The 26,301-nt window shown below is 43.2% G+C and overlaps 2 protein-coding genes across 6 annotated transcripts in view; both read left to right on the top strand.

Annotated features, from left to right (window-relative positions):
- si:dkey-91m11.5 (PH_BCR_vertebrate and RhoGAP_Bcr domain-containing protein) overlaps nucleotides 1–13,648 on the top strand; it is a 44,206-nt gene extending 30,558 nt beyond the window's left edge. For both annotated transcript variants that reach the window (XM_024439024.2, XM_024439023.2), the window contains exons 9-23: nucleotides 875–996; nucleotides 1,138–1,303; nucleotides 1,465–1,584; nucleotides 1,785–1,860; nucleotides 1,960–2,064; nucleotides 2,207–2,281; nucleotides 2,967–3,064; nucleotides 3,175–3,306; nucleotides 8,906–8,965; nucleotides 9,295–9,404; nucleotides 10,325–10,464; nucleotides 10,603–10,737; nucleotides 10,884–10,989; nucleotides 11,719–11,881; nucleotides 12,053–13,648. In XM_024439024.2, coding sequence (XP_024294792.1) covers nucleotides 875–996; nucleotides 1,138–1,303; nucleotides 1,465–1,584; nucleotides 1,785–1,860; nucleotides 1,960–2,064; nucleotides 2,207–2,281; nucleotides 2,967–3,064; nucleotides 3,175–3,306; nucleotides 8,906–8,965; nucleotides 9,295–9,404; nucleotides 10,325–10,464; nucleotides 10,603–10,737; nucleotides 10,884–10,989; nucleotides 11,719–11,881; nucleotides 12,053–12,142 — 1,698 coding nt within the window. In that variant the 3' untranslated portion in view covers nucleotides 12,143–13,648. The remainder of the gene's footprint in view (nucleotides 1–874; nucleotides 997–1,137; nucleotides 1,304–1,464; nucleotides 1,585–1,784; nucleotides 1,861–1,959; nucleotides 2,065–2,206; nucleotides 2,282–2,966; nucleotides 3,065–3,174; nucleotides 3,307–8,905; nucleotides 8,966–9,294; nucleotides 9,405–10,324; nucleotides 10,465–10,602; nucleotides 10,738–10,883; nucleotides 10,990–11,718; nucleotides 11,882–12,052) is intronic.
- A 244-nt stretch (nucleotides 13,649–13,892) lies between these two features.
- specc1la (sperm antigen with calponin homology and coiled-coil domains 1-like a) overlaps nucleotides 13,893–26,301 on the top strand; it is a 34,931-nt gene continuing 22,522 nt past the window's right edge. For 2 of the 4 annotated variants that reach the window (XM_024439026.2, XM_024439027.2), the window contains exons 1-5: nucleotides 13,893–14,109; nucleotides 20,696–20,861; nucleotides 21,079–21,217; nucleotides 21,344–22,989; nucleotides 23,290–23,497. In XM_024439026.2, coding sequence (XP_024294794.1) covers nucleotides 20,700–20,861; nucleotides 21,079–21,217; nucleotides 21,344–22,989; nucleotides 23,290–23,497 — 2,155 coding nt within the window. In that variant the 5' untranslated portion in view covers nucleotides 13,893–14,109; nucleotides 20,696–20,699. The remainder of the gene's footprint in view (nucleotides 14,110–20,695; nucleotides 20,862–21,078; nucleotides 21,218–21,343; nucleotides 22,990–23,289; nucleotides 23,498–26,301) is intronic. The other 2 variants (XM_024439025.2, XM_042331653.1) reach the window with 1 other exon arrangement.

Genomic DNA, 26,301 nt, shown 5'->3' on the forward strand with positions numbered 1-26,301 from the left:
AGATAACTTCCCCAAATGTTCTGAAATAACTTCTTTTTTTTATTTTTGGGGGGGAAGTGGTCATGGTCTAATTGACTCAACAACCTAAAACGTATCAGAAAATCAACAGTTATTTCTGGTTGTTTATCAAAGTTAGCTGGCTAACTATAATTGATCCTGCTTTGTGGTATACCCCTCTGGAATTAGGATCTATTCCTGTAAACGCAGGCTCTTTGATAACAAAGCCACTGATTAACCTAACGGCCCTTAATTTACACGTTTTACAACCAGGTCTCAACTTTGTTTGAAGACAAAGATTTTCGGCGGTTCTGTTCTTTCCTTGTGACAAGAAGAGAATATACTCATCCCAGCAGCCACTAGAAGTTAGTTATTTTGCAGAACCAACAGACTGTCAGCTCAGATCATTGCTTAAATATTATGTTACTGTTCAGTGCAAGTAGTCATTTTGGAGATTCTTCTCTTGAGTCCCGTCGAGAGCCAATCATGCCACATTCATCAGATCGTAGTTCCACCTGGCGGCCATAATTACATGTTGATACCATGTGTCGTGTGATGGTGAACATAGGGTACATTAATTGCTCTATCATTTAATCTCTACCGTAGGATGACATTGATATTGAATCCTTATTTTAATGTGAAAAATGATTCTGGCATGTAGTTTGGTTTGTTTTGCCAACTGGCATAAGCACCAGGAAACATCCTCTAGGTCTAGGACCCTCGTGATCTAGAGAGAGTCATTGTAAAAAGCAGCTTGACAGGGAATTTACTGGAAAACGGCTTTTCACTCTGTGACGGTATGGTAACAAATTCTAGCAAATATATATATATTTTTTTTTAATTCAATGAATGTGTGATTCACTGTTTGCCCCTGTAGAACCGTCAGCTGATGAGGGACTGCTTCATGGTGGAACTGGTGGAGGGATCTAGAAAGCTACGCCACGTCTTCCTCTTCACAGACTTACTACTATGTGCCAAGCTGAAGAAACAGACTGCAGGGTGAGTGTAGCTTTACTGATGGACTAGATGGTACACAAACCATCTCATGTCTATGTGGTGTTCCTTACCTGTGTCTGTTGTTTGATCATTTGTGTGTGTGTGTGTGTGTGTGTGTGTGTGTGTGTGTGTGTTTATCTCCAGGAAAGGCCAGCAGTATGACTGCAAGTGGTACATTCCGCTGTCAGACCTCACCTTCCAGACCATCGAGGACTCTGAGGCCACGCCCATCCCCCAGGTCCAGGAAGAGGAGATTGACAGCATGAAGATCAGGATCTCACAGATCAAGAACGAGATACAGAGAGAAAAGGTGACCGCAGACATCAGAAAGGGAGAAAATCACTTTATTTGAGTAATATTGGAACCCTTGACCAGATCGTGGCTTCATAAGAGGAGCCAGCAATGACAGAGGCCGTGTGTTGATACAGCAACAAGTGTCTGAGTGCTGTTCTCCTGTATGTGTATGTGCAGAGAACCACTAAAGGAGGGAAAGCAATAGAGCGTTTTAAGAAGAAACTGTCGGAGCAGGAGTCTCTGCTGCTGCTTATGTCCCCCAGCATGGCCTTCAGAGTGGCCAACAGGAACGGCAAGGTGAGCCAGCCACGGACTGTTTTCTCTCTCTCTCTGCACCTATGGTCCTGCAAGGTCATATCTAACTACACACCCTACTGTTTGTACTGTGAAATATTTTGGTCTAGGATCTGGTGCCCCCTACAGGTGTAGAGATGTGGTACAGTATTTCCAACAGGTCTACTGTGGGGCTACATGTTTCTGAGCTCTGTCTGTTTCAGGGCTTCACATTCCTGATCTCCTCTGATTATGAGCGTGCGGAGTGGAGGGAGATCATCCGCGAGCAACAGAAGAAGTGTGAGTGTTCTCTGCAACCATAAGCTATGGTTGCTACAGTCCCTTGACTGAGCTGACGGTGGCTGTCAGTCTCTCGCTAAACTCCATTTTCGCCTGCAGGTTTCAAAAGCTTCTCTCTGACCTCCCTGGAGCTGCAGATGCTCACCAACTCATGTGTGAAGCTTCAGACGGTCCATACTATACCAATGACCATGAATAAAGAAGGTAAGCCATTGACACGAAACGGATACAGTATTAGTAAGAATGGAAGGCTGTTCAGTAATGTAACTTATAATAAGAGAGGGAGTTGTTTATTAATATTGTTTTTGATGAAACAACTCCTGACTATTCACTCTCCTCTCTTTAGAAGACGAATCCTCTGGACTCTATGGTTTTCTGAATGTCATTGTTCATTCTGCATCAGGACTCAAACAGAGTTTGAGTAAGTCGCTCAGCTTATGTTTTCCATATTGTTGGTGTCCTACCCTGATTCCCAGGAAATGAGTATTGCCAAGGCCGCCCTTCCATTCCGTTGTCAGTCCCCTCCAGTCCGGTTGTCACCTGCTAGTCTGCAGGCATTCCCATGTGGAGCGGCTGCTGACGTAAAGTCAGAACTCGCAGGATTAACGAGGAACACTGTGCTCCAGCCACGGTCGGTCTGGATAGAAAACCCCTGTCGTTTCACACTTTGTCCTAAATACAGTCAGGCGTACAGCTCACATGCATACAGCATCTGGGGCGGCAGGGTAGCCTAGTGGTTAGAGCGTTGGACTAGTAACCGGAAGGTTGCCCCGAGTTGACATGGTACAAATCTTATCGTTCTGCCCCTGAACAGGCAGTTAACCCACTGTTCCTAGGCCGTCATTGAATATATATATTTTTATATATTAAAAAATCTCTTATCTTATACAAACTCCGACCTGTTAATCCAAATGTAATCTTCCTCTGGACGGGAACTATTTCCCTTAAAACGTAACAGATTCAGAGCACATGGCAAGTTCCATGGTGGAGATTGTCAGAAAGTATGGTTTAACAGTGTAGCGTAAAGTACATACAGGACAGTCCTACTGTGATTCCGTAGCTAAGTATCCCTATCAGCCATTGTAACTGGCTCTTCTTCCACACAGATCTCTACTGCACTCTGGAGGTGGATTCCTTTGGCTACTTTGTGAACAAAGCCAAGACACGTGTGTACAGAGACTCCACAGAACCCAACTGGAACGAGGTGAGGATGCCATGTATCCGTTAGCACTCAGAACACAACTTCCTGGTGTCTATTATTCAGCCTGATCTGCTAGATTATCTCTTACCTGGTTTTGCACGGTTTCCCTGCAGGAGTTTGAGATTGAGCTGGAGGGATCTCAGACTCTAAGGTTGCTGTGTTATGAGAAGTGCTACAACAAAGCCAAGCAAAACAGGGAGGACGGAGAGAACACTGACAGGATCATGGCCAAAGGACAGATACAGGTATGGAGTGAGGGTATGAAGCACATTTTTGTGTTCCTGTCACACCAGGCAACAGTGACATAGCTTAATGAAATAGATGGTTTAGTTTATTAGGATCCCCATAAGCTACTGCACATGCAGCAGCTACTCATCCTGGGGTCCACATACAATGTACAAATACATGACAAAGTACAGAACAGTTATAGACCATAACAACATAAGATATTACATACAATTCACACAAAAAAAAGTTAAATAAAGGAAAGACACAAAAAATACTATTTACATGCTATTCATATATACATATTCTTATATGAATATACAGTATATATTGATATCATAGCTGGTGAAAATGACATATCTTGTATGCCATCCCCAATAGCTGCAATGTTGCAGGTAATCCCACCATGTGTGTTTCTGTGGTGCGGAAAAGGGCTGTGGGGTCGCTGCTGGGTCACCTCACCCTGACTGGTGATAGGGTGTTGTGAGTGTGACAGAGGGGGGATTACAGTTGGGAAGGGAAACGAGCAGACCAAATGTAGCCCCTGGCACAGATCCAACCAGTGGAAGGGGGAGACAGAGAGCGATCCTTCTTGGTCTCGTTAGTGAAGGGTTAACATTGGATGTTTATTGAATAGGCAATCTACTGTATGTGTTGTCTCTTTTGGACAATCCACAGCCAACGTGGTCCGTCACATCCATTAAGTTGGGTGTGATGACCCTCTGGCCTGGGTCTGATCTGTTTGTGGAATTTGAGATAAGTGCTGATTGGAGAGGCAGTCTGAACGTTGTGTGTGCATGTGTTCCGAAATGTTTGGGGATTAAAAAGAGACAGATCAGATGCGGGGGGGGTTTGGTTGAGAGGAAAAAGGGTCCGGTGAAGTCAGGAGGAGCCAGGGTCACTAGAACCAAAACAGATCTACCAACTGGTGATCCATGAGGACGCTGTAGGAAGCTACCTGTGTATACCTGGGGCTGCATACCCCCCTATAGTCCTCATAACCTCTGAGCAGCTGCCAGCATGTGGCCATAGTCAGGGGAGGAGGGGACTCTCAGGAGTTAATCCACAGATCCATCTAGGAACTGGGACAACAGGGAGGCAGCGTGGTCGTGGGGCTGCCTTTGTTCCCATTGTTTTTGTTCATCTGGTGTGCAAGGATTGATGGCATGACGGGGTTAAGAAGTTGATGGGACACCCAGACATTTTCCGGGGGACTACTGGACTATTAAAGGACTATAGTGGTCTCTGGATTCTTTGAGACAATACAATATTTTCTGGACTGCTGCCTTGTTTTGTTTGTCCCATTGTTTTGAACCGTACATTAGCTAGTGAAAGTAGAGAGTGAGATACTGAGTCTTAAGTAGAAGAGTATGGGTGAGATCTGTGATGAAGAGCTGATACTGGATCAGACCAGCAGTCAGTTCACCAGCAGCTGTTCCCTGGAGGATGAGGGGCACAGGTCCCAGGAAGCCCCCAGGCACAGGGGCACGGCTGTGGGGCAGGGTCCACAGCACTCTGCTCAGACAGAAGGTAAAGACAGCACAAATAGGAGAGAGAATGAGCTATATTTCTTATCATGGATGGTCTGTGCTTCGGAACAGAGAGGGTATTGTATTTTTTTTTTTATCCTTCGTTGTACAGTCGCTAGTGAAAGTCTACACACCCCTTGCACAGTTGTCACATTTTGCTGCCTTTTAATAAAATTAAAACCAAAAAGAGATTAAATTGATCCCCCACCCCCACCGATCCACACAACCTACTTTACATATTCAAAGTGATTTAATACTTGGTGGGAGAACCTCCAGCAGCCATTGCTGCTGTGAATCATTGTGAATAAGATTCTACCAGCTTTGCACAACTCTTAGGACAACATATATCCACTGTGTTAGTCAAAATTACTCAAGCTCTGTGCATTTTATTGGGAACCAATTGGTGTACATCAATATTCAATGTCTAATTTCATGTCTAATTTTCAAGCAGATTTAAGTCAGGCGTGAGGCTGGACCACTCACTCTCCACAACTTGGAAAGCCATTCAGGTGCGTCTTTGGCAGAAAATATGTGTAATTGTTCCTCTAAAAAAATCTATCCCTGGGTTAGGTATTCAGGTGACAGAGGCAGGTTTTCCAGTGACTTTTTACCTAGGCTTTGCCCCTTTCATATTTATTGTGCTCCTGACAAACTCCCCAGTCTGTGCCGGTGGCAAGCATACCAATAACATGATGCTGCCACCACAATACTTGAAAATACAGAACGTTCCCCTCTGTGTTGTGTTGGATTTGATCCAAACCTGAAGATTTAATTTAGGGCCTGAAATTCATGAATTTGTTGTTGATCTTCTGTATTTAAGTATTGGGGTGACAGCATCATGTTATGGGTATGCTTGTTACCAGCAGGGACTAGGCCTAGGGAGTTTGTTAAGATCAAAATAAATATGAGAGGAAAACCTAAATAAATGAGAGGAAAACCTAAATAAATATTAGAGGAAAACCTGCCTCAAACTTCTGAATAGATAACCCTGGGATTTGTATTTTTCTGCAGAACAATAATACTAATTTTAATGCCAAAGACACACCAGAATGGCTTTCAAAGTGGTGTTGAGTGGTCCAGTCTCAGTCTTGACTTAAATCTGCGACAATGTTTGAATATTCCTATAGATCAATGATTCCCAACAAAATTGACTGAGCTATAGCAATTGACAAAAACAATGCACATATGTTGCCCTAAGAGTTGTGCAAAGTTGGTAGAATATTATTCTGCCTGAGGTGCTTTCACTAAGTATTTACTTTGGGGTGTGAAGTCATACTCAATCAAAATGTTTGTTTTTTTAATTAATTTGGAAAATGTTCTATAACTTGAAAATGTGAAGTACGTTGTGTAGATCAATAGGAAGAAAATCCAATTGAATCCCTTTTTAGATTTCATTTTAAGCCAGAAAAATGTGACAACTGTACAAGGTGTGTGTAGACTTTCACTAGGCAATGTATATCATTTACATTTTAGTAATTTAGCAGACACTCTTATCCAGAGTGACTTACAGTTAGTGCATTCATCTTAAGATAGCTAGGTGGGACAACTGCATATCACAGGCATAAAGTACATTTTTCCTCAAAGTAGCTATCAGTCAAGTTTGAGGTGAGGACTCTGCTGTCCTAGCTTCAAGGGGAAGCTGGTTCCTTCATTGGGGTGTCAGGACAGAGAAGAGCTCGGGTTGGGGTGTAGGGTTTGAGCATAGTCTGAAGGTAGGGAGGGGCAGTTTCTATTGCTGTTCCGTAGTTAAGCACCATGGTCTTGTTGTGGATACAAGCTTTGACTGAAAGCCAATGGAGTGTGTGGCTGAGCGGGGTGACATGAGTGAACTTGGGAAGGTTGATAACCATGCAGGCTGCAGCGTTCTTGATAAGTTGCAGGGGTTTGATGGCACAAGGGGGGAGCCCAGCCAACATCGAGTTGTAGTAGTCCAGACGGGAGAGGACAAGTGCCTGGATTAGGACCTGCGCCGCTTCCTGTCTGAGGTAGGGTCATACTCTACGGATATTGTAGCGCATGAACCTGCAGGAGCGAGTCACTGCTTTTGTTTGCAGAGAACGACAGGGTGTTGTACAGGGTCAAGCCAAGGTTCTTTGCACTCTGGGAGGGCGACACTGTGGAGTTGTCAACCATGTTGGAGAGGTCTTTGAGCGGGCAGGCCTTCCCCGGGAGGTAGAGCAGCTCCTTGTTGAGGTTGAGCTTTAGGTGGTGGGCTGACATCTGCGATATCTGCCAGGCACGCAGAGATGCGTGTCGGGAACTGGGTGTCAGAAGGAAGGGGGGGTAGGAGAAAAGTAGTTGAGTGTCATCCGCATAGCAATGATAAGCAAGATCATGTGAGGATATGAAGGAGCTGGATAACTTGGTGTATAGAGAGAAGAGAAGAGGGCCTAGAACTGAGCCCTGGGGGACACCAGTAGTGGGAGTATGTGATGCAGACACAGATCCTCTCTATGTCACCTGGTAGGAGCTGTCTACCAGGTAGGATGCAATCCAAGAGTGTGCAGAGTCTGAGACGCTGAGCCCTGAGAGGGTGGAGAGGAGGTTTGATGATTCACGGTGCCGAAGGCAGCGGATAGATCTAGGAGGATGAGAACAGAGGAGAGAGAGTCCGCATTGGCAGTGCTGAGAGCCTCCGTGACCCAGAGAAGAGCCGTCTTGATTGAGTGACCTGTCTTGAAGCCTGATTGGTTAGGGTCAATAAGATTGATCTGAGAGAGAAAGTTGATCAGGGAGAGCACGCCTAAGTGTTTTGGAAAGAAAAGAAAGAGGGGATACAGGTTTATAGTTTTTAATGTCTGATGAGTTGAGTGTTGGTTTCGTGAGGAGGGGAGAGATTCCAGCCATTTTGAAGTCAGAGGGGACGCATCCAATGGTCAGGGATGAGAGACGTGAGGAGGGCAAGGGATCGAGTGGTCAGGTTGTTGGGCGGCCAGACTTCACTAGTTGCAGGATTTTGTCTGGAGAGAGGGGGGATAAAGAGCTCAAGGCATGTGAGTGAGACCAGTGGACACAATGGGCTGAGTGAATGAGTAGCAGATGTCGTCAACCTTCTTCTCAAAGTGGTTGACACATTTGTCCGGTGAGAGGGAGGATGGTGGGGGAGGGGTGGAGGATTAAGGCGGGAGGAGAAGGTAGAATAGAGTTTCCTAGGGTTAGAAGCAGAAGCTGGAAATGCAGAGTTGTAGAAAGTGCATTTTGCAGCGGATACAGTAGAAGAGAAGGTAGAGGGGAGTGAGTGAAAGGATGATAGGTCCTCCGGAAGTTTAGTTTTCCTCCATTTTCTCTCAGCTGCCTGCAGCCCTGTTCTGTACGCTCACAATGAGTCACTCAACCACAGAGCATATCCGTTAAGTATCCTTGAATGTGTTGTACAGTATTCTCATACTTAATATGTAATGCTATTTTCTTTTGATAAATCCACTGCATTTTGTAAGAAGAAATTGATGTTCACAGAACAAAATGAAAATTATTTTTGGAATTAGATTGAGTATCTATATGTTGGTCCCTAAGGTGAGAGGACATCTGTCATGTTAGCATTATCTATCACAATACTCGTGCTTGTTGGCAACTTGGTATTAGTCACATGATTAAAATAGATCAGTGACATGAGTTGACACTACCCAACCATGTGAAGTTTATGTGAGGATAAGGCCAAGTGAATGGTAATTGTTACTTAAGGCCCAGGCTTGCTGATTGGGGAGAAAGACAAAATAACCATCTTTTCTCTTTGAATCCATCATTTCGTACATTTTTTGCTTTTCTTCAGTGAAATTATACACTTTCCAATCGAATAGTTTTATTGAAGGTTTATTTTTAGATTGTGCTTTAGATTAATTGGAAAGGATCAAGAGGCTAACTGTGCTAAACATTCATACAAAGCAGGATTTTGAGAGGTTTAAATATTTCATTGTTTCTTAATAATGGATTGAATTTCATTACTAGAGTACTATAACATGTCTGTACTGCGAATAAAGACTGCATCAGTCCTACCACGCCATCGTGTTGTCCACACACTGTCTATCAGAGAAGTTCGTCTTTACTGGGTTAGATGATTGCTCTGATTGATAGATGTCTCCATATTTTCCAGCTGGATCCTCAGACGCTACAAACCAAAGACTGGCAAAGAACAGTCATCACCATGAACGGGGTACGTATTACCAGCCTAAATTTAAACAATTATCACTGTTTTTCACAAAGCTTTCTGAAACCACACTGCCTTGCTTTTCTTGTTTAGCAAAAGCACTCTTTTGGCAGAACTTTACATTGGCATTACTCCAGTGGCCAGTGTAAGCATTGTTAAATAAGTTATGTATATAACATGGTAATTACATGGGTTTTTCCACTGATAGTTACTGTGTAATACAGACTTCAATATGAAGTATGCCCCTATATTAAAGTCTACTGTGTGGATCAGGATACATGCCAAACTCTTAATTTCACTGACTCCTGGCTAATTCTTAACTTCACTTGGTAAAGATTGAGGTGAAGCTGTCAATGAAGTTCACCAGCAGAGAGTTCAGTCTGAAGAGAATGCCCTCGCGGAAACAGTCAGGCGTGTTTGGAGTGAAAATCAGTGTTGTAACCAAGTGAGTGAATAATGTGTGTTTGTTAGCCTCTGTATAACCTCCGCACCCAGATCCAAATCATACTTCAGGATTTTGGCAATGAAACCATTTTTATGTCTCTGCGTGCAGTCTGACGTCAGTTGCTAACTAGCATTAGCGCAATGCCTGGAAGTCTATGCTAGTAGATACCATATACTTCTAGTCATTGCGACATTGGCGTGCGAAATTACCTCAAACTTGCTTCGTACTGGATGTAGAGACATACAAATGGTATCCATGAGTTCATCTGACTCTATATGGAAGTAGATAAAGGGCTCGATTGCCAAAATCCCGAAGTATCCCTTTAAGCCTGTCATGAAGGACTAGCCTCATGTAATGCATGCCACATTTCTATGACCAGCACAGATCAGACTTAATATTGTCAAATGGATGGGATACCTCCTCCTACCTCCTTCACTTTAATCCAAAAGCAACAGTGGAGGGTCAGGAATAACTGTCAAAGACATGCCTTGTTTGGGATTTTCACAGGGACCATAAGTCTCTCATGATCGTTTGTAAAAATAACTAAAGCCCCTTATGGGCATGGTCTATTTGAGAAACCTTTTATAGTGCTAAAGATGCAATACTTGCAGGATGGAGGTCTTTCTCAGTGTTTGCTTTACTCCGAAAGTAGAAAGAAAATATGGGTAATTTATTCATACTTGGGAACAGGTATTACATATCAAAATTGAAAAATATTATTGTGTTCAGTTTATGCACTACCACAATAAAACAAACACCAGGTGTGTACATAAGTAAGAAATGAGACACCCAGTTTTGCAGTCACAGGTATTTTGAGTCATTAGTGTAAAGCAACTAGACTTCTTTTGTTTCCTGCATTAATCCAATTTTAATCCTGCATTAAGTGTAACCAGGTGTGTGTGTGTGTTTGACCTCGACAGACGGGAGCGGTCTAAGGTGCCCCTCATCGTGAAGCAGTGTGTAGAGGAGATTGAGCGCCGGGGCATGGAGGAGGTAGGAATCTACCGGGTCTCAGGGGTGGCTACAGACATCCAGGCCCTGAAGGCTGCATTTGATGCCAGTGAGTACACCGACCTTGGATCTCTTCCTTAGCAAATAATACATCATGCTATACAAGGAATGTATCACTATTATTCATACCGGCTTGCGACTTACTGTTCCCCCAGTTTATCGTTCATTCCCTTCCTGTGATTGACAGACAATAAGGATGTGTCGGTGATGATGAGTGAGATGGATGTGAATGCCATTGCTGGAACGCTGAAGCTGTATTTCCGTGAGCTGCCGGAACCTCTTTTCACAGATGACCTGTACCCCAACTTCGCTGGAGGCATCGGTCAGTCTCTCCTTGTGACCTCAAAAAAGCTTACTATGGCCTTTAGTCTCATCGTAGTGAATACAACATAAGAGTGACATTTAGCAAACCATTAAACATCAATCAGGTAGTATTAAAAATACTAAAACAATTGTGTCCTCTTGCAGCCCTGTCAGACAGTGTGGCTAAGGAGAGCTGTATGCTGCACCTGCTGCTGTCACTCCCAGAACCCAACCTGGTCACCTTCCTCTTCCTGCTGGATCACCTGAAGAGGTATACTCCCCACAGTGACATCATGTTTGATCCTGTCACATTAATACAGTCTAGTGCTGAGTGATTAACCAATCCTTTTATTTTTTGGGGTTATTAAACAACTAATTGACCGATGTCGGTTCATTTACTTGAATTCCATTTAGTTTTAGTTTTTTTGTGGCCCAACACACGTTTCTCTAGAGAGAAATCAAATCATTCATGAAATAAATCAATTCAAGAACTATTTGGGACGCTAGGCTGAAGGGAGTTGTTGTTTTCATTAAGCAAATATTAAACCTAGTTCAGAGCAGAAACGGGGATAATTAACTACGATCTCAAATGGATCAGAGAGGAAGAGGCAAAGCAAGAAGTTCCACTCTCGCCAACATATGCCCAAAATAAGCCCAATGCGTTTTGATGGGTTTATTTTGGACTTCTCGCCTGCCTTCCCGCCTTTGGGACAACGACTCCCATTGTTAGGGCAGAGACGTGAGCATCTTGTCATTATATACAGATCTCTGGTCTGATACACTTTTACGCCTGCTACATTAGCTTAGATACGCACAAACCATATATCCCACATGAGAGAGAAATAATTGAACCCGAAACCGAACCGACCTCAAAAAGCACTAATCTCTCAGCACTAATACAGTCACAGATCTGTCATTTCTAAACCTGTTGCTAATTTCTCCTTCCTTGTTCTCGGCATCCCACAATCGTACACTTATGACATCCTCTGTGTTCTTACAGGATTGCTGATAATGAGAGCGTTAATAAGATGTCTTTTCACAACCTGGCCACGGTCTTTGGTCCAACCCTGCTCCGCCCATCTGAGAAAGACAGCAAGATCCCAGCCAATGCCACGCAACCCATCACTATGAATGACAACTGGTCACTGGAGGTTATGTCACAGGTACTGCCCAAATCTGTGGAGGAAATCTGTGGAGACCTGTGTATTTTGGAACGTCAATGTTGATTTTGTTGCAGAGGTAGATTCAGAGGTATTCATGGAGCCCAAAATGATGTTCTATGGTTCTAATAATCCGTTTCCTTTGATCTTTCCCGCTTCCCCTTCTGTCTCTAGGTACAGGTCCTACTGTATTTCCTTCAGCTTCAGAGCATCCCAACGCCGGACAGCAAACGTCAAAGCATCCTCTTCTCCACTGAAGTATAGTGAGAGCATGGACATTTCCATCTGTGAAAAACGGAGGGAGGAAGAAGTGGACAAAAGTATGCCTTCCATGGTAAATTGTTGGCTGCTGGAGCTAATGAACACTGGCTGGATTACAGGGCACCTGCTCTATATGGCCCACCAGAGGGAGTCAACAGCACATTTCAGATTGGATCAAATACAGTACTTTATGATTATGATCATCCTTATCTTGCTGACCTTAAAACTGTCTTACTTCAAACACAAAAAGCCATTTAATATGGTCAAAGAACAGACCATTCCTTTATTTGGTTTTTAATTGAAAAAATATTGTTACCAGATGAAGTGAGGCAAATTGTCATCTCCATGATCCCTCACATTAAGTGTGCTGAGCACTTCCAGATAGTGTGTCAAAATCTTTTACCTATCTGACAATCAACTAATTTTAGAGGCACTGATGAGCACAATTATCAAAATGGTAAGATGGTTACAGTTCTTATTGTGGCATAAGGCCTGTTTTGTACATTGTTGGCACAAGTGAGGGTTACAATCTCCAATCTTTTCCCTGCTGAAGCCCATTGTAGGAAAATGTGTATTCCAACACAGTTACCAGGTGTTTATGCATATGCTCTCTTTATTTAGTAAGGAATGTGAGACTGATCAAACTTATGTAGGTATATTTAACATGCAGGCATGTTGACTTAAATGTGTTTTGTAATACTTTTCTCTTCAAATAACTGCTGTTTGTGAGTTTATGTTAAAAGATTTCTGGGAGGTTGTACTTAGTTAAACAGTGGACCTCAACCATATCTCAGAATCGTGTTTTTTGTTCATTAGCTTATAGGGACCTGAAAGCTGGATACTGCTAAATCTATGTTGTAAGACCAGCAGCATTAAGTAGTAGGCTGAAACGTTTAAGTACAATTATGACAGTCCTACATTTTCCTTAAGAATTTATATTTTGATCTTATTCAATTAGAGATCATTCGTCTGAACACACCACCCCTTTACTGGAGGAATTTAGTTTTTTTCTTTCTTTTTCAGATGGGTTAAAATCAAAGACTATTCAGTGCTGTCACGTGGAAATTAGACAGGAATACCACTGATAAGCTTTGGCTCTTTATTCAATTTTAGTGGTAGCCTACCTTGGTAGTGATCCACTAATATCCAAATCTCCTGGGTATGAAAACAAATAATGGGCATTGTGAAGGGCACCATTGTCTTCTGTTGTGTTATTTTGTTTCTAGCTAAATATATAAAGGGTTTATTGTTCTCTGCCTGGTGAGCTGTAACTTTGAAAGCCCTTAAATGTATCTGTGCTTGCAAAATGAAAATAATTCCAAATGTTTACAGATATCTGAATTAAGATGTTAAGATATGATACCATTAGCACATATGAAACTGTTAGGCTAACAGACTGTTTGTAGTCTATCAGCAATCACTTAATTTACATTTTTTCATTTCAGACAGTTGTAGTCATTATCCCAAGAAAGTCTAATTTATGTAGCTACAATAAAGAGTTGATTCGCATGTGCTTTGTATTTTTTATCTTGATTCTCTGCAATCTGATAACACAATTTAAGAGTATTTAACATGATTATTGTTGTCAGTAGAATAAGATTTTAGTTATTTTCTACACTTATATATATATATAATAATATATAAATAATATATATATATATATATATATATATAAAATAATATGTTCTTTATTCATATAGAGCTGGGCTCTAGATGTAGATGGGCTAGAATGAGCATGCCGATCTTGTTGAAAAATACATCTATGAAGGATGCGGTCCAAATCCAGGGCAAGGCTCTGGGAGGCAATAATCTGGCTACTGTTCGCTGCATTGACAACTGAAAAGCATCGTGTCAGATGGACCGAATTGGAATAACCTCCAGTATCTGTCTCAGCTACAAAGCTGTCTTAAGATGTATTCGCAAACCCTTATTAATTTTCACTCTTCAAGGATCAAATAGAAGAAGCCACGGTATGAATTTTAGCTAGCGTTAGTAACGTCGTTATCAATATCAAGCTAAGCTAGGCTAGAAAACTAGCTAGCTACTGTAGTTATGTGAAAATGCATATTTTATCTAATCATTTCTTAGCTAATGTATTTCTGGAAAAGCTTGCAACTTTCACGTCTCCTGGAACATTCAATTTAGTCGTTTTTAGGCTAGTTATAGTAGCCAGGCTCAGACTATAAAAAACGAAGTTAGCTGAATAGTTTGACACAGTTAGCTAGCTAGCGACGGTAACTAGCTAACTTAACGTTAGCTGACAACTTCTCATGATTGGCTGGATGAAAATGTTGGCAGCAATCTATTTAGCTACTACTAAATAGTAAGTTATTCTATTTAGCTAATGGTAACTAAAAGGGCAAGTGGGGTGACATATTCTGTCAACTGGTCATATAGCCAAAGCTCATAGTTAGGTGCCAGAAGATCCCGACCCCACCATTACGCTTGTTTACACTGGGGTCTGAACACAATCATAGTTATATTAAGACATTGGAAGGCGCGCGCCAGATATAGATCAGAAAATATCTCAATGCAGGGATGGGATATGCCTTTATCCACACTAAGACACTGATAAAGTTTAAATACGGCTAGTTTTCTCAGAAAACTGCCCTTTTTGCCCTCATGCTAGCTATCAGTAGTTAACATGGCCATTTTGGAATGGCAGTGTCAGCCAATCAGCTCCTTTGTTGTTCAACGCTAGCATGGGGACGAAAATGGCAGTTTTCTGGGAAAACTAGCAGTATTTCAATCTTCTCGATGGAGTAAGGTGGCATATCCCATCCCTGCATATACAGTGAGGGAAAAAACTATTTGATCCCCTGCTGATGTTGTTCGTTTGCCCACTGACATAGAAATTATCAGTCTCTAATTTTAATGGTAGGTTTATTTGAACAGTGAGACAGGATAACAAAAAAATCCAGAAAAACACATAAAATGTTATAAATTGATTTGCATTGTAATGAGGGAAATAAGTATTTGACCCCTCTGCAAAACATAACTTAGTACTTGGTGGCAAAACCCTTGTTGGCAATCAGAGGTCAGACGTTTCTTGTAGTTGGCCACCAGGTTTGCACACATCTCAGGAGGGATTTTGTCCCACTCCTCTTTGCAGATCTTCTCCAAGTCATTAAGGTTTCAAGGCTGATGTTTGGCAACTCGAACCTTCAGCTCCCTCCACAGATTTTCTATGGGATTAAGGTCTGGAGACTGGCTACGCGTGAGTTTTGGGTCATTGTCATGCTGGAATACTCATCCACGACCCATTTTCAATGCCCTGGCTGAGGGAAGGAGGTTCTCACCCAAGATTTGACAGTACATAGCCCCATCCATCGTCCCTTTGATGCGGTGAAGTTGTCCTGTTCCCTTAGCAGAAAAACACCCCCAAAGCATAATGTTTCCACCTCCATGTTTGACGGGGATGGTTTTCTTGGGGTCATAGGCAGCATTCCTTCTCCTCCAAACACAGTGAGTTGAGTTGATGCCAAAGAGCACCATTTTGGTCTCATCTGACCACAACACTTTCACCCAGTTGTACTCTGAATCATTCAGATGTTCATTGGCAACGGGCATGTATATGTGCTTTCTTGAGCAGGGGGACCTTGCGGGCGCTGCAGGATTTCAGTCCTTCACGGCGTAGTGTGTTACCAATTGTTTTCTTGGAAACTATGGTCCCAGCTGCCTTGAGATCATTGACAAGATCCTCCCGTGTAGTTCTGGGCTGATTCCTCAATGTTCTCATGATCATTGCAACTCCACGAGGTGAGATCTTGCATGGAGCCTCAGGTCGAGGGAGATTGACAGTTCTTTTGTGTTTCTTACATTTGCGAATAATCGCACCAACTGTTGTCACCTTCTCACCAAGCTGATTGGCGATGGTCTTGTAGCCCATTCCAGCCTTGTGTAGGTCTACAATCTTGTCTCTGACATCCTTGGAGAGCTCTTTGGTCTTGGCCATGGTGGAGAGTTTGGAATCTAATTGATTGATTCTGTGGACAGGTGTCTTTTATACAGGTAACAAACTGAGATTAGGAGCACTCCCTTTAAGAGTGTGCTCCTAATCTCAGCTCGTTACCTGTATAAAAGACACCAGGGAGCCAGCAATCTTTCTGATTGAGAGGGGGTCAAATACTTATTTCCCTCATTAAAATGCAAATCAATTTAACATTTTTTGACATGCGTTTTTCTGGGTTTTGTTGTTATTCTGTCTCTCACTGTTCAAATAAACCTACCATTAAAATTATAGATGGATAATTTCTTTGTCAGTGGGCAAAAGTACAAAATCAGCAGGAGATCAAATACTTTTTTTTCCCTCACTGTAGCCCCACAGTGGAGGTGTCATAATACCCATAAAACCTAGCAGTCACACAGGGAAATGGTTCCAATCATTTTTCTACCATTCATTTTTCCCATAGTGGATTTTAGAGAAACATAAAATAAGGGCTGTTTTTCGTGGGCTTATCCTGGCGTGCCATTTTGATAACCATATTAAATCTCTCTCGGACAAGGTGACTTATCAATATATTCGGCTCTATTTACTCTGATTTGAAAATGGTAATAGAAGTCATGCAATCCCTGCAAGCACACCATCTCTAGCTGACACATTTGATAGCAGGTATTGTGTCAATTTGAAAGAAATGTTGCCATTTATTCATTACTACATTTAGCTAACATTAGATAGTTAATTCAGAGATTCTTACCTTTATCACGATTTGGCAGTTTCGTTCAGATCATGAAAGCCACATTAGCAGCTGATTTAGTATTTCATTTTTGGGTGTAAATACAGTCGAATATATTGATAAGTCACCTTGTCCGAGAGAGATTTACATAGTTATCAAAACATCACGCCAGGGTAAGCTTACACAAAACAAAGCCCTTATTTTTAAGTGTTTCTAAAATTAATGGTGGAAAAATGATTGGAACCATTTCCCTGTTTCACTGCTAGGTTTTATGCGTATCAGTCTGTTGTACACTATAGAGGTACGTTTTCCGACCCGTATCTTGCGCCGGCTACACAGTGTCTTAATGTAACCATGATTGTGTTCCGACCCCAGTAAACAAGCATAACGGTAGGGTCATAATCTTCTGGTAAGCTAGCTAGCTATGTCAAATGTCATAGCGGTAATTAACTTGTAGTCCTGATTGTGGTGATGCTTTCCATTGCATGTGCAGCATACCCACGCAAATGTACATAGTAAAATCCTAAACATCCCTTGTCTGTCACAGATGTTGAATACAATTGAGTAAGTTCAAGTATAATTGTATGTGGGGTTGGTCCTTCAGCTGGTCGAAACTTGAGACTAAAGAATGATAATATTCACTTAGTATACTAACCGAAGTCTTGCAGGTGTTGACATGGTTTTGGGCCTATGCCAGGTGATAGAAAGTTCAACGGCAGTACCGGCACTCTAAAAGTCTGGATATTTTGTCTCAAATTTCGACCAGTCGCACAGACAATCGGCAGAGTAAGTTCACATTTAGTTTGATTAAACATTCTGGCTGGTGAAGAAACTTTCCAAGTTTTTGCAGTGCTTTGTTTGACTGTATACCATTAATTGGTATCATAGCTATGACAAGTTGCCTAATAAATCAGACTATCTAGCTACATTATTTATGTTTGTGATTCCCTGGGCCTGAAGCATGTCACTCTTTTTTACACATGCAACTTAGAGGTCTCTCTAAAGCCCATATAGCTACTTTATTTTGAAAATATGAAACACACACTTCTCATTAAACAGTAGAAGAATTCAAAGTGAGCATATATTTCTCCGGACTATTCTTTATTTTCCTGAAAAAGCTGTACAGTCCTGTCCAGGGAATGTGACTTATGCAATAGGAATTCAGCTACTCCTCCTTGTCTCTGAATCCTTCCTTTTGGAAAAATGTCCCAAAGTGAAAATTCTTCAGTTCTTGGAAATGTTCCTAGAGCTGGAGGTTACCTAAGCACCCGTTTGTGCGTGTGTGATTGTGCATTGTCTGATCCTACTTTTGAAAGAAGCCGGAGTTGTTCACCTCACACTGTGATGTCCCCTTAGCTCTGAAAAAGATTGTCCTAGCCATGTGTTTTGTGTTGTATGCACTGCATAGCTCAGTGTTTCTCCATCCTGGTCCTGGGGACCCAAAGGATTGGGAAACACTGGTATATCATAATAAGGTACATGAAGGATGGCTTGGTTGGATCTGTTAGGAGGACTGGGTCTTCGGCTATGATGGATGTTTTAGACTGAAGAGTTCAGAGGTTACACTGTCTGCTCTGTCTGAATCACACTGGTGTCTACTTGTCCTTGCACATGTTCATCCTTGTAGGATTTTCTCAGACGCCATCACAGAAGCAGATGTTATGGAAGAGAAGTAACGCCCACAGTCAAAGCACTGAATAAGGAAGAGGAGGGAGAGGCCGTTTGCAGTAGGCCTAACTCACTAAGACTCTTGCTCGCTCTCTCTTGCTCCCTTTTTTCCTGCTTTTAATGGTTTTGTTTCATAAGCAACAAGTTGACACTGACTGCATAGTTGTCCTCCGGGTCAGCCTTGGATTGAATCCAAGGGTTCCATGCATCAATTAGCCTGACATTGTTGTAATCAAATAGAAACACTAGCCCAATCATCATGACCAACCCTTTACCCACCCATGAATGCATAGCTGGGATTGTCGTGTCCTTTCACTTTCTGTAACCCATTTGCACACAGTGCATTTTGCATAAGACCAAGGCCTTTATTTCTTCTTTGAGTATGCTGAGATGCATTACTAATTTTTGACTATAAGAAAGCCATTGAAGTATTACTGCACACCTGAACCTGACAGTCTACGGAAGGCATTCTGTCTTGTTACTCTATGAATAGACTGAAAGTCTAGGCTATACCCGCAGCCTCTCTCACTCAATCCCATTCATTCATAGCCAAAGAAAAGGGCAGCCTTCCAGGTTGTGTGTTTGGGTGATCTTTGACCCACATCTGAGCTACAGGAAGCTATACCCAGGCTGTGTGTTGAGAGCCCATGTCAGTAGCTGGCAACATGTCCTGCACAATCCAAACAGAGGTCAGCAAGGGTGTGAACACACACACCTGACTGGGGAGTGTAGGCTACAGTAGAACACTCTTCTGTTGCAAGATGTCCCTCTGTCTGTTTTGTTTTACATTAAAGGTGCAACTCTACAGGAATGTTCCAATGCCACGTTTTACATCAATATTCCACTGCCAATAAGGGTGTATGTTAGTGTATTGCATTTCATTGTTATTTCAACATTCGCTATCTGTTCTGTCTCTTACCCTCTGGCTGTTCAAGAATGTGTACACTGCTAGGCATATTTCAATGGGGGTCTGAATACACAAGCACCTTCCAACCACAGGAATCACGGGGCTTCAACACACGCAGCTGAGAGACATTAGGCAGAGTTTACTCCTAAGGAGCACAAGCCCGCTGCTGCTCTGCCATAAATGAGAGGCGAGAGAGGACAACTGGGAGCTGTTAAAAAGCTCTGGAAAGATCTCATAACTCCAGCAGAGTGCAGAAAGACCCAAACGGACCAGACTGCGTGTTCCCTTTTTTGCACCTCTTTTTGACGGATTGTTTAAAGTAGAAAGACAAGTGGAAGGGTTTTGGCTGCATATCTGAATTTATTAATTATTATTAATATTAAAATGTTATCACAGGCACTGATTATTCTATGTAGACAGAAATACTCCCTATATAATTTATGTTTAGAAAAGAAACAAGTAATATTTACTCAACTTTGTCTGCTTACTTGATTAAACAATGATGGCCATCCAGGGAGGGCGTTGGTACATCCACCTGCACCCAGCTTGACAGCAGGCATTAAGAGATCCAGAAAGCCTGCTTGGTTTAATTGTCACATATGCTGTGCGGGATAGTATGGCCAGCAGGTTGGGTTACAGATCATAGGAATCGCAGGGGAGAACAGCACCACTAATGTCACTCAGCTGAGGGATATTACTGAGATCTGCCCCTCCCTGTCCCGTCTCCAGCAGTATAGAATTTCAACTATGCCTACATCTCTGAGAACCGTAGTCTGGCCGAGCCCTTTGGAAAGCCATTACTCTGCAAATTGGTTTATTTTCAGGCTCTTGCAATTATGATTTACTCTTGCGATTTATTGCACAATTATTCCTTGTAGACAAAAAGTAAAAATGTCCTGTATTCAACAAATAGAATATTTCTTAACTTCTTGGTATGCCCTAAAAGTTACAAAAAAATATTTTGTCCTATAACGCTGTTTTATAACCTCTGCTGTCATAGATAAAGCCCCAAATATTTTCCCTACCTTGCTCATCTGGACAGCAAGGCAAGTTGTCCATGCACCTGGGTGAGACACGTGAACTAATACACATGGATTGTGTATTAAATCTTTATTAGTGACAGTAGGAACTTTGGGCAGAGAACAACCCCAGTTGAACCCTAACCAGCCTATGACTGCCATCTGGTAAAGCTGATGACAGTCAGGAAATCTGACACTGGGATGAAGAGAGATGAAGTCAAATGAGCATGTAGTTGAAGTGAGTCCTTCCATTAATATGTTGTCCTTTCTCCCTGTGTGTATCCAGATTGATGTGTAAATGTTTGGGCATCAGAGAGCCCAGTATGAAGAAGACAGGCAGGCCGGTGGTGAGTAAGGCTCAGAGTGGAGAGAGGGGGAAGACTGAAGGCGCTGCTACAGGAATCACAAGCAAGGCTGCAGCCAAGACCACCACAACGGCACCTCTGTCAAAGGTACACTTCTATCCCTCTACACATCTTGTCACTAAGCCAAGTAGACTTCTATCAAATTCAAAATTATATACAATGGCCTACTTTGCCAACACCCATTTGTACATGTTTATCATGGTACCGAACAATCCTATGTTATTATTCTGCCTGCTGACTGGATTAGTGGGCATTAAAGTAATTGTTTTCGTGTGATTGTTTTTCCATGTGATTTGTTCTCCAGGTTAAAAGCAATGATGATCTGCTAGCAGTAATGACAGGGGGCACTCCAGCTATGACCAGCACTGTGACCAAGAACAAGAGGACTGCCTCCACAGGGACCAACAGTGGTAACCCAGACAGTAAACCAAAGACTAGCTCAGGTAAATCTGTTTATATCTTTATGTTAGCTGACTAGCCTCTAATGACTGATGCTATTTTCATCGTACTTATTATTACTCTGCATTTCATGCTTGCTGGGCTCTGTCTCTCTTTACACGGTTCTTCAGCCAAACGTGTGACGTCCTCTACCTCCAAGGAGCCCAACTCGTCAAGGGACCGTCTGCGAACGTCCAGAACATCGGCTAGTAAGAAGCAGTCATTGTCAGGGACGGGGCAGGAGGATGTGGCCCAGGGAAAGCGCTCTCGCACCCAGCAGCTGGCAGAGTCAGAGGGCCGCATGAACAAGTCTAAATCAGACAGCCAGATCAGTGTCAAGGTGGCCCTGGAGACCAAGGTGAAAGACCTGCTGGGTTTGGCCAAGAGCAAAGACTTGGAGATCCTGCACCTGCGCAGCGAGCTGAGGGACATGAGGGCCCAGCTGGGCCTGGGAGGGGAGGAGGCTCCCACAGAGGAGGAGGGAGGAGGAGGAGGAGGAGGGGAGGAGGAGAAGCCCCAGGAGAGGGAGGTGTCAGCCATCACAGCAGCGGATGTGGAGTCCACACTGCTTCTCCTGCAGGAGCAGAACCATGCCATTCGTGAGGAGCTGAACCTGTTGAAGAGTGAGAACCGCATGCTGAAGGACCGGCTCAACGCGCTGGGCTTCTCCCTGGAGCAGAGGCTGGATGGCTCTGACAAGTTCTTCAGCTACCCCTCCCTGAGCCCAGACCTGGCAGTCAGCAGCGGGCACAGTGATGGCGGGGGCACTGGTACCCTCACCTCCTCTGTGGAAGGCTCTGCCCCTGGCTCCTTGGAGGACCTGCTGACGGCCCAGCAGCACAGTGGTTCAGTGGACAACCTGGACAGTGAGTCCAGCGAGGTCTACCAGGGCGTCACCTCCAGCGACGATGCCCTGGACGCCCCCTCCGGAGCCTCGTCCTCCTCCGAGTCGGAGAGCGTGCCCAGGCGAGAGCGCTCACACCGGGGCAGCAGCGGCAACGCCAGCGAGGTGTCTGTTGCCTGCCTGACGGAGCGCATTCACCAGATGGAGGAGAATCAGCACAGCACGGCCGAGGAGCTGCAGGCCACACTACATGAGCTTGCTGACCTGCAGCAGATCACCCAGGAGCTGAACGGAGAGAACGAGAGGCTAGGGGAAGAGAAGGTAATCCTCATGGACTCCCTGTGCCAGCAGAGCGACAAGTTGGAGCACTATGGCCGGCAGATTGAGTACTTCCGCTCTCTGCTGGACGATCACCACGTGTCCTACGTCCTGGAGGAGGACATCAAGAGCGGCCGCTACATGGAGCTGGAGCAGCGCTACGTGGACCTGGCCGACAACGCCCGTTTCGAGAGGGAGCAGCTGCTGGGAGTGCAGCAGCACCTCAGCAACACGCTGAAGATGGCGGAGCAGGACAACACTGAGGCCCAGGAGGTAATTGGGGCTCTGAAGGAGAGGAACCACCACATGGAGCACATCATGGAGTCTGAGAGGCAGGACCGGGGGGCCATGGTGGCAGCGCTGGAGGAGTACAAGGCAGCGGTAAGCTGTGAGCAGGTAGAGCTGAGCCGCTGCAGGGCCCAGCTGGACCAGGAGAGGCAGAAGGTGGCTGAGCTCTACTCCATCCACAACTCTGGAGACAAAAGTGACATCTGCCAGCTGCTGGAGGGGGTTCGGCTGGACAAGGAGGCGGCGGAGGCCAGGGCTGCCAAACTGCAGGAGGAGCTGAGCCACGCCCGCACTGATGTCACCAGACTGCAGGACACCCTCAGTAAGGTGAGTCTACCACGCACACACCATCCTACAGAGGTAGTACATTTGATCCCTGATCCCACCCTTTTGATAGTTTGCATAGGTTCACCATCAAAGTTGCGAGACTGCTTCTGTCTCCTGTATTCAACTTGTGGAAAAGTTCACGAAAGTCCACTTTCCTCCATACCACCTTAAAAGATTTTCATAGAAATGCATGTGTCTGCTTTATACGTACCCTCACCACTGAAAAGAAGAATGAGCATTCATTTGGGCCATTTAGTTTATGAATGCGATAGTGATTGATTCCCCTGGTGGTGTGTGCAGCTGGATCGGGAGTACCGGGACATCCAGGAGCAGGAGCAGAAGCAAATGGCAGAGCAGAAGCGTGGGCTGGAGAAGCAGCGCGGGGAGCTGCAGGAGAAGGAGACTGAGATCGGGGACATGAAGGAGACCATCTTTGAGCTGGAGGACGAGGTGGAGCAGCACCGAGCTGTAAAACTCCACGACAACCTCATCATCACAGACCTAGAGAGTGAGTGGGCTGTGGCCAAGGGGGAAAACATGTCACAGCATCATAGATCGATGCCAGGATCAAGTTCAGGATTTTTAGGGCACTTTTTGAGGCACTGTGCTTTTACCGGTAATTCCAACATTGTCCACTAATGATGCTGCAGGCAGGAATCGTATGAAATGTTTTGTAATTAACATAAGCTGTCTCACGCTAAAGTTGACATTTATACTTGACGAGAGAATGTGCTCACCTCCCCGCAAACTTTACGCTTCGATCACACCGACAGCGTCATTGCATTTTGGTACACCAGAATGACATGAATTTCCATTGAAATTGCTGCGTTTGCCTTGCAGCATTGTGTTGCAGAGGCAGTGCGTTCGGTGTGTTGTGGTGCGTTGGATTTATCGACCGCATGTGTCAAACTGTATGCGTAGACGGCTGGACAGAAATGGGAGCAGAAGGTGAATGTTTAACTTTTGTTGCACACATATCTAGATGATGCTGCATACTGTTTTGCGCAGTAATGCTGTCTGTGTGTTCGAAGCATTAGACCATGCGTACGCACATCTACTGGTCAAAATATTGTATTGCAAGCTGGCAAGTAAGTATTTTATGCAACAACAACAAAAAAAACAGGAAAACATATTAACAAGAATGCAGTTGTTAGAGTGAAAATATGTTTTTATTTTTAGAGTCTAAAATAATTAGACAACGGGAATCTTTTTCCAATTTATTTTCATAACCGTTTTAGAATAAATTCCTTTTCTGGACATGATTGGTTCATATTCCCAAAGTAGTCATACAACAAATGACCGTGCTCATCTCTCATGGGCCTAATAAATAGATAGACTATATGTATTTCAGGTTTTGCCATCCCATATGCAGCGCGGTTTATAATATAGACCTACAGTTGAATTTAGGTGAACAGTTGATATTTTACGTTGCAGAAGGCCTATGTATGCTACCTTAAGTACTGTATTTAAATTTAAAAAAAAATATGTTTTAGAATTCGCAGGCTGTCTATCATATTTAGGTAGGAGGAAAAGTCGATGCACAAACATTGTTGAACTCTGAAAATATAGTTTACCGAGCTACCATTACTTCACACTTGATGAAGTTAAGCTAAAGTAAAGCTACCCTTTAAAAACTATAGTTTACTTAACTAAAGTTACTTAAAACAATTAGTTCACGACATCAAAACTACTTTGTGAAAAATGATCATATGTAAATCTGAAATGTCATAGATGACAAATTGCAAGGTGAGATCACTCTGTAGTCAAGTGTTAACAGAATGTGTCATTTTATTATATTAATCACAAAAACAAGGTTTCAGGTGAGTTAGGCAGGTCTGATGCTGAAAAAGAAAGAAAATGATTGCCCATTTTACCCATATTTTATTTTTGTAAAAAGAGTAGTGTGTAGTTCCAGTAGTTAGCTCCACCACTACATGGCAAAAACATGATTAACTTCTGTTAACACTACCTGATTGAAATTTAGTTCCACTACCACCAAGCTACTGCAAAATGTGGTTAAATTACTAGTTGAACTTCATGTAGTTTACTACTCTCCAACACTGACAATAATCTATTGATAAACTAAATATTGAACAACAACGTGTATTTTGCATAGAAATGTGGGCTGTAGCATTTAGCCTAATTGTTTTGAATATGCAACCAATCTTGCAGAATTTGCAGACAGGCACTCACTATATAGGCAGCATAGCATGCATGTTTAGTTTGAAAAAGTCACTGCACAATATTCAAACATTCTGCCCACACCTCTACAGAAATATGATCTAAATTGCCATTTCTCTTTCTTATAAAAACTACGTTGACCTAATTCCAATAGTTTTCAAATTATACAGCAAATAAAGGGTTTTATTGTCACCATAAAAGGTGAATAGAGGCCGTTTTCCAGGTGGAGTTTTAATGCTCATTCACGGACGCACAGTTTCTTTTACGACAGTTCTGATTCGTAACGGGAAACATTCGAATACTATGGTGTGCGGCAAGTTTTTCAGACATTTTGCTTTTCAGACATTTTGTGTGAAATTTCTGCAACGGTTACGAATGAAGCCCCTGGTTCTACACATAAGACATAACACTGGAAACCCACTGTGCATTTTCCACCTTTGGCCAGTGCCACATGGTGGCTGTGTAGAGCTGTGTCAGGCTTCTTGCAGCCAGAGGAAAGTGTGAACAGTACAGTAGGAGTGTGCCGAGTACTTGGACAAAACAAGTATTGTAATGGATATGGAGAATTTTCCGAATACGATTATGACAAGTCTATCTTTTTTTAATGATCTGTGATCTGTAAAAGTTATTTTCAGCTGCCAGCACGCATCTCTCTTTCACTCAAACAGTGTGAAGCACTGTGTGCGCCAAACAACTATTGACTAGTATTTCTGTCTGTAAAGAAACTTGCTTCGTTTCAGTTGAGCCTCCTAAAACGATTGGATTAGAACAAGCTGCTCTCCGTCTGCTGTCATTTCATTTGACATTTTAGTCATTTAGCAGACACTCTTATTCAGAGCCACATACAGTAGTGAGTGCATACATTTTCGTACTGGTCCCCCTTGGGTACCAAAAACCCACAACCCTGGCTTTGCGGGACCACATTTCCCCAGGCAGACACACGCAGATGTTTTCACAGAATGTCTTTTGTGATCCAAGCCCATGGTTCTTGCAATTATTATTTATTCTTTCCCAGGCATGTTTACCGATCATAAATAAATTAAAGTACAAATGTAGATTAGTTTATTTTGATTGTACAAATGTTGTGGCATAAGTGTTGGGGGAGAGGTTTTGCTCCTCTCAAAAGGGAAA

This window comes from Oncorhynchus tshawytscha, linkage group LG12 (assembly GCF_018296145.1).
Source record: "Oncorhynchus tshawytscha isolate Ot180627B linkage group LG12, Otsh_v2.0, whole genome shotgun sequence".
Taxonomy (NCBI): domain Eukaryota; kingdom Metazoa; phylum Chordata; class Actinopteri; order Salmoniformes; family Salmonidae; genus Oncorhynchus; species Oncorhynchus tshawytscha.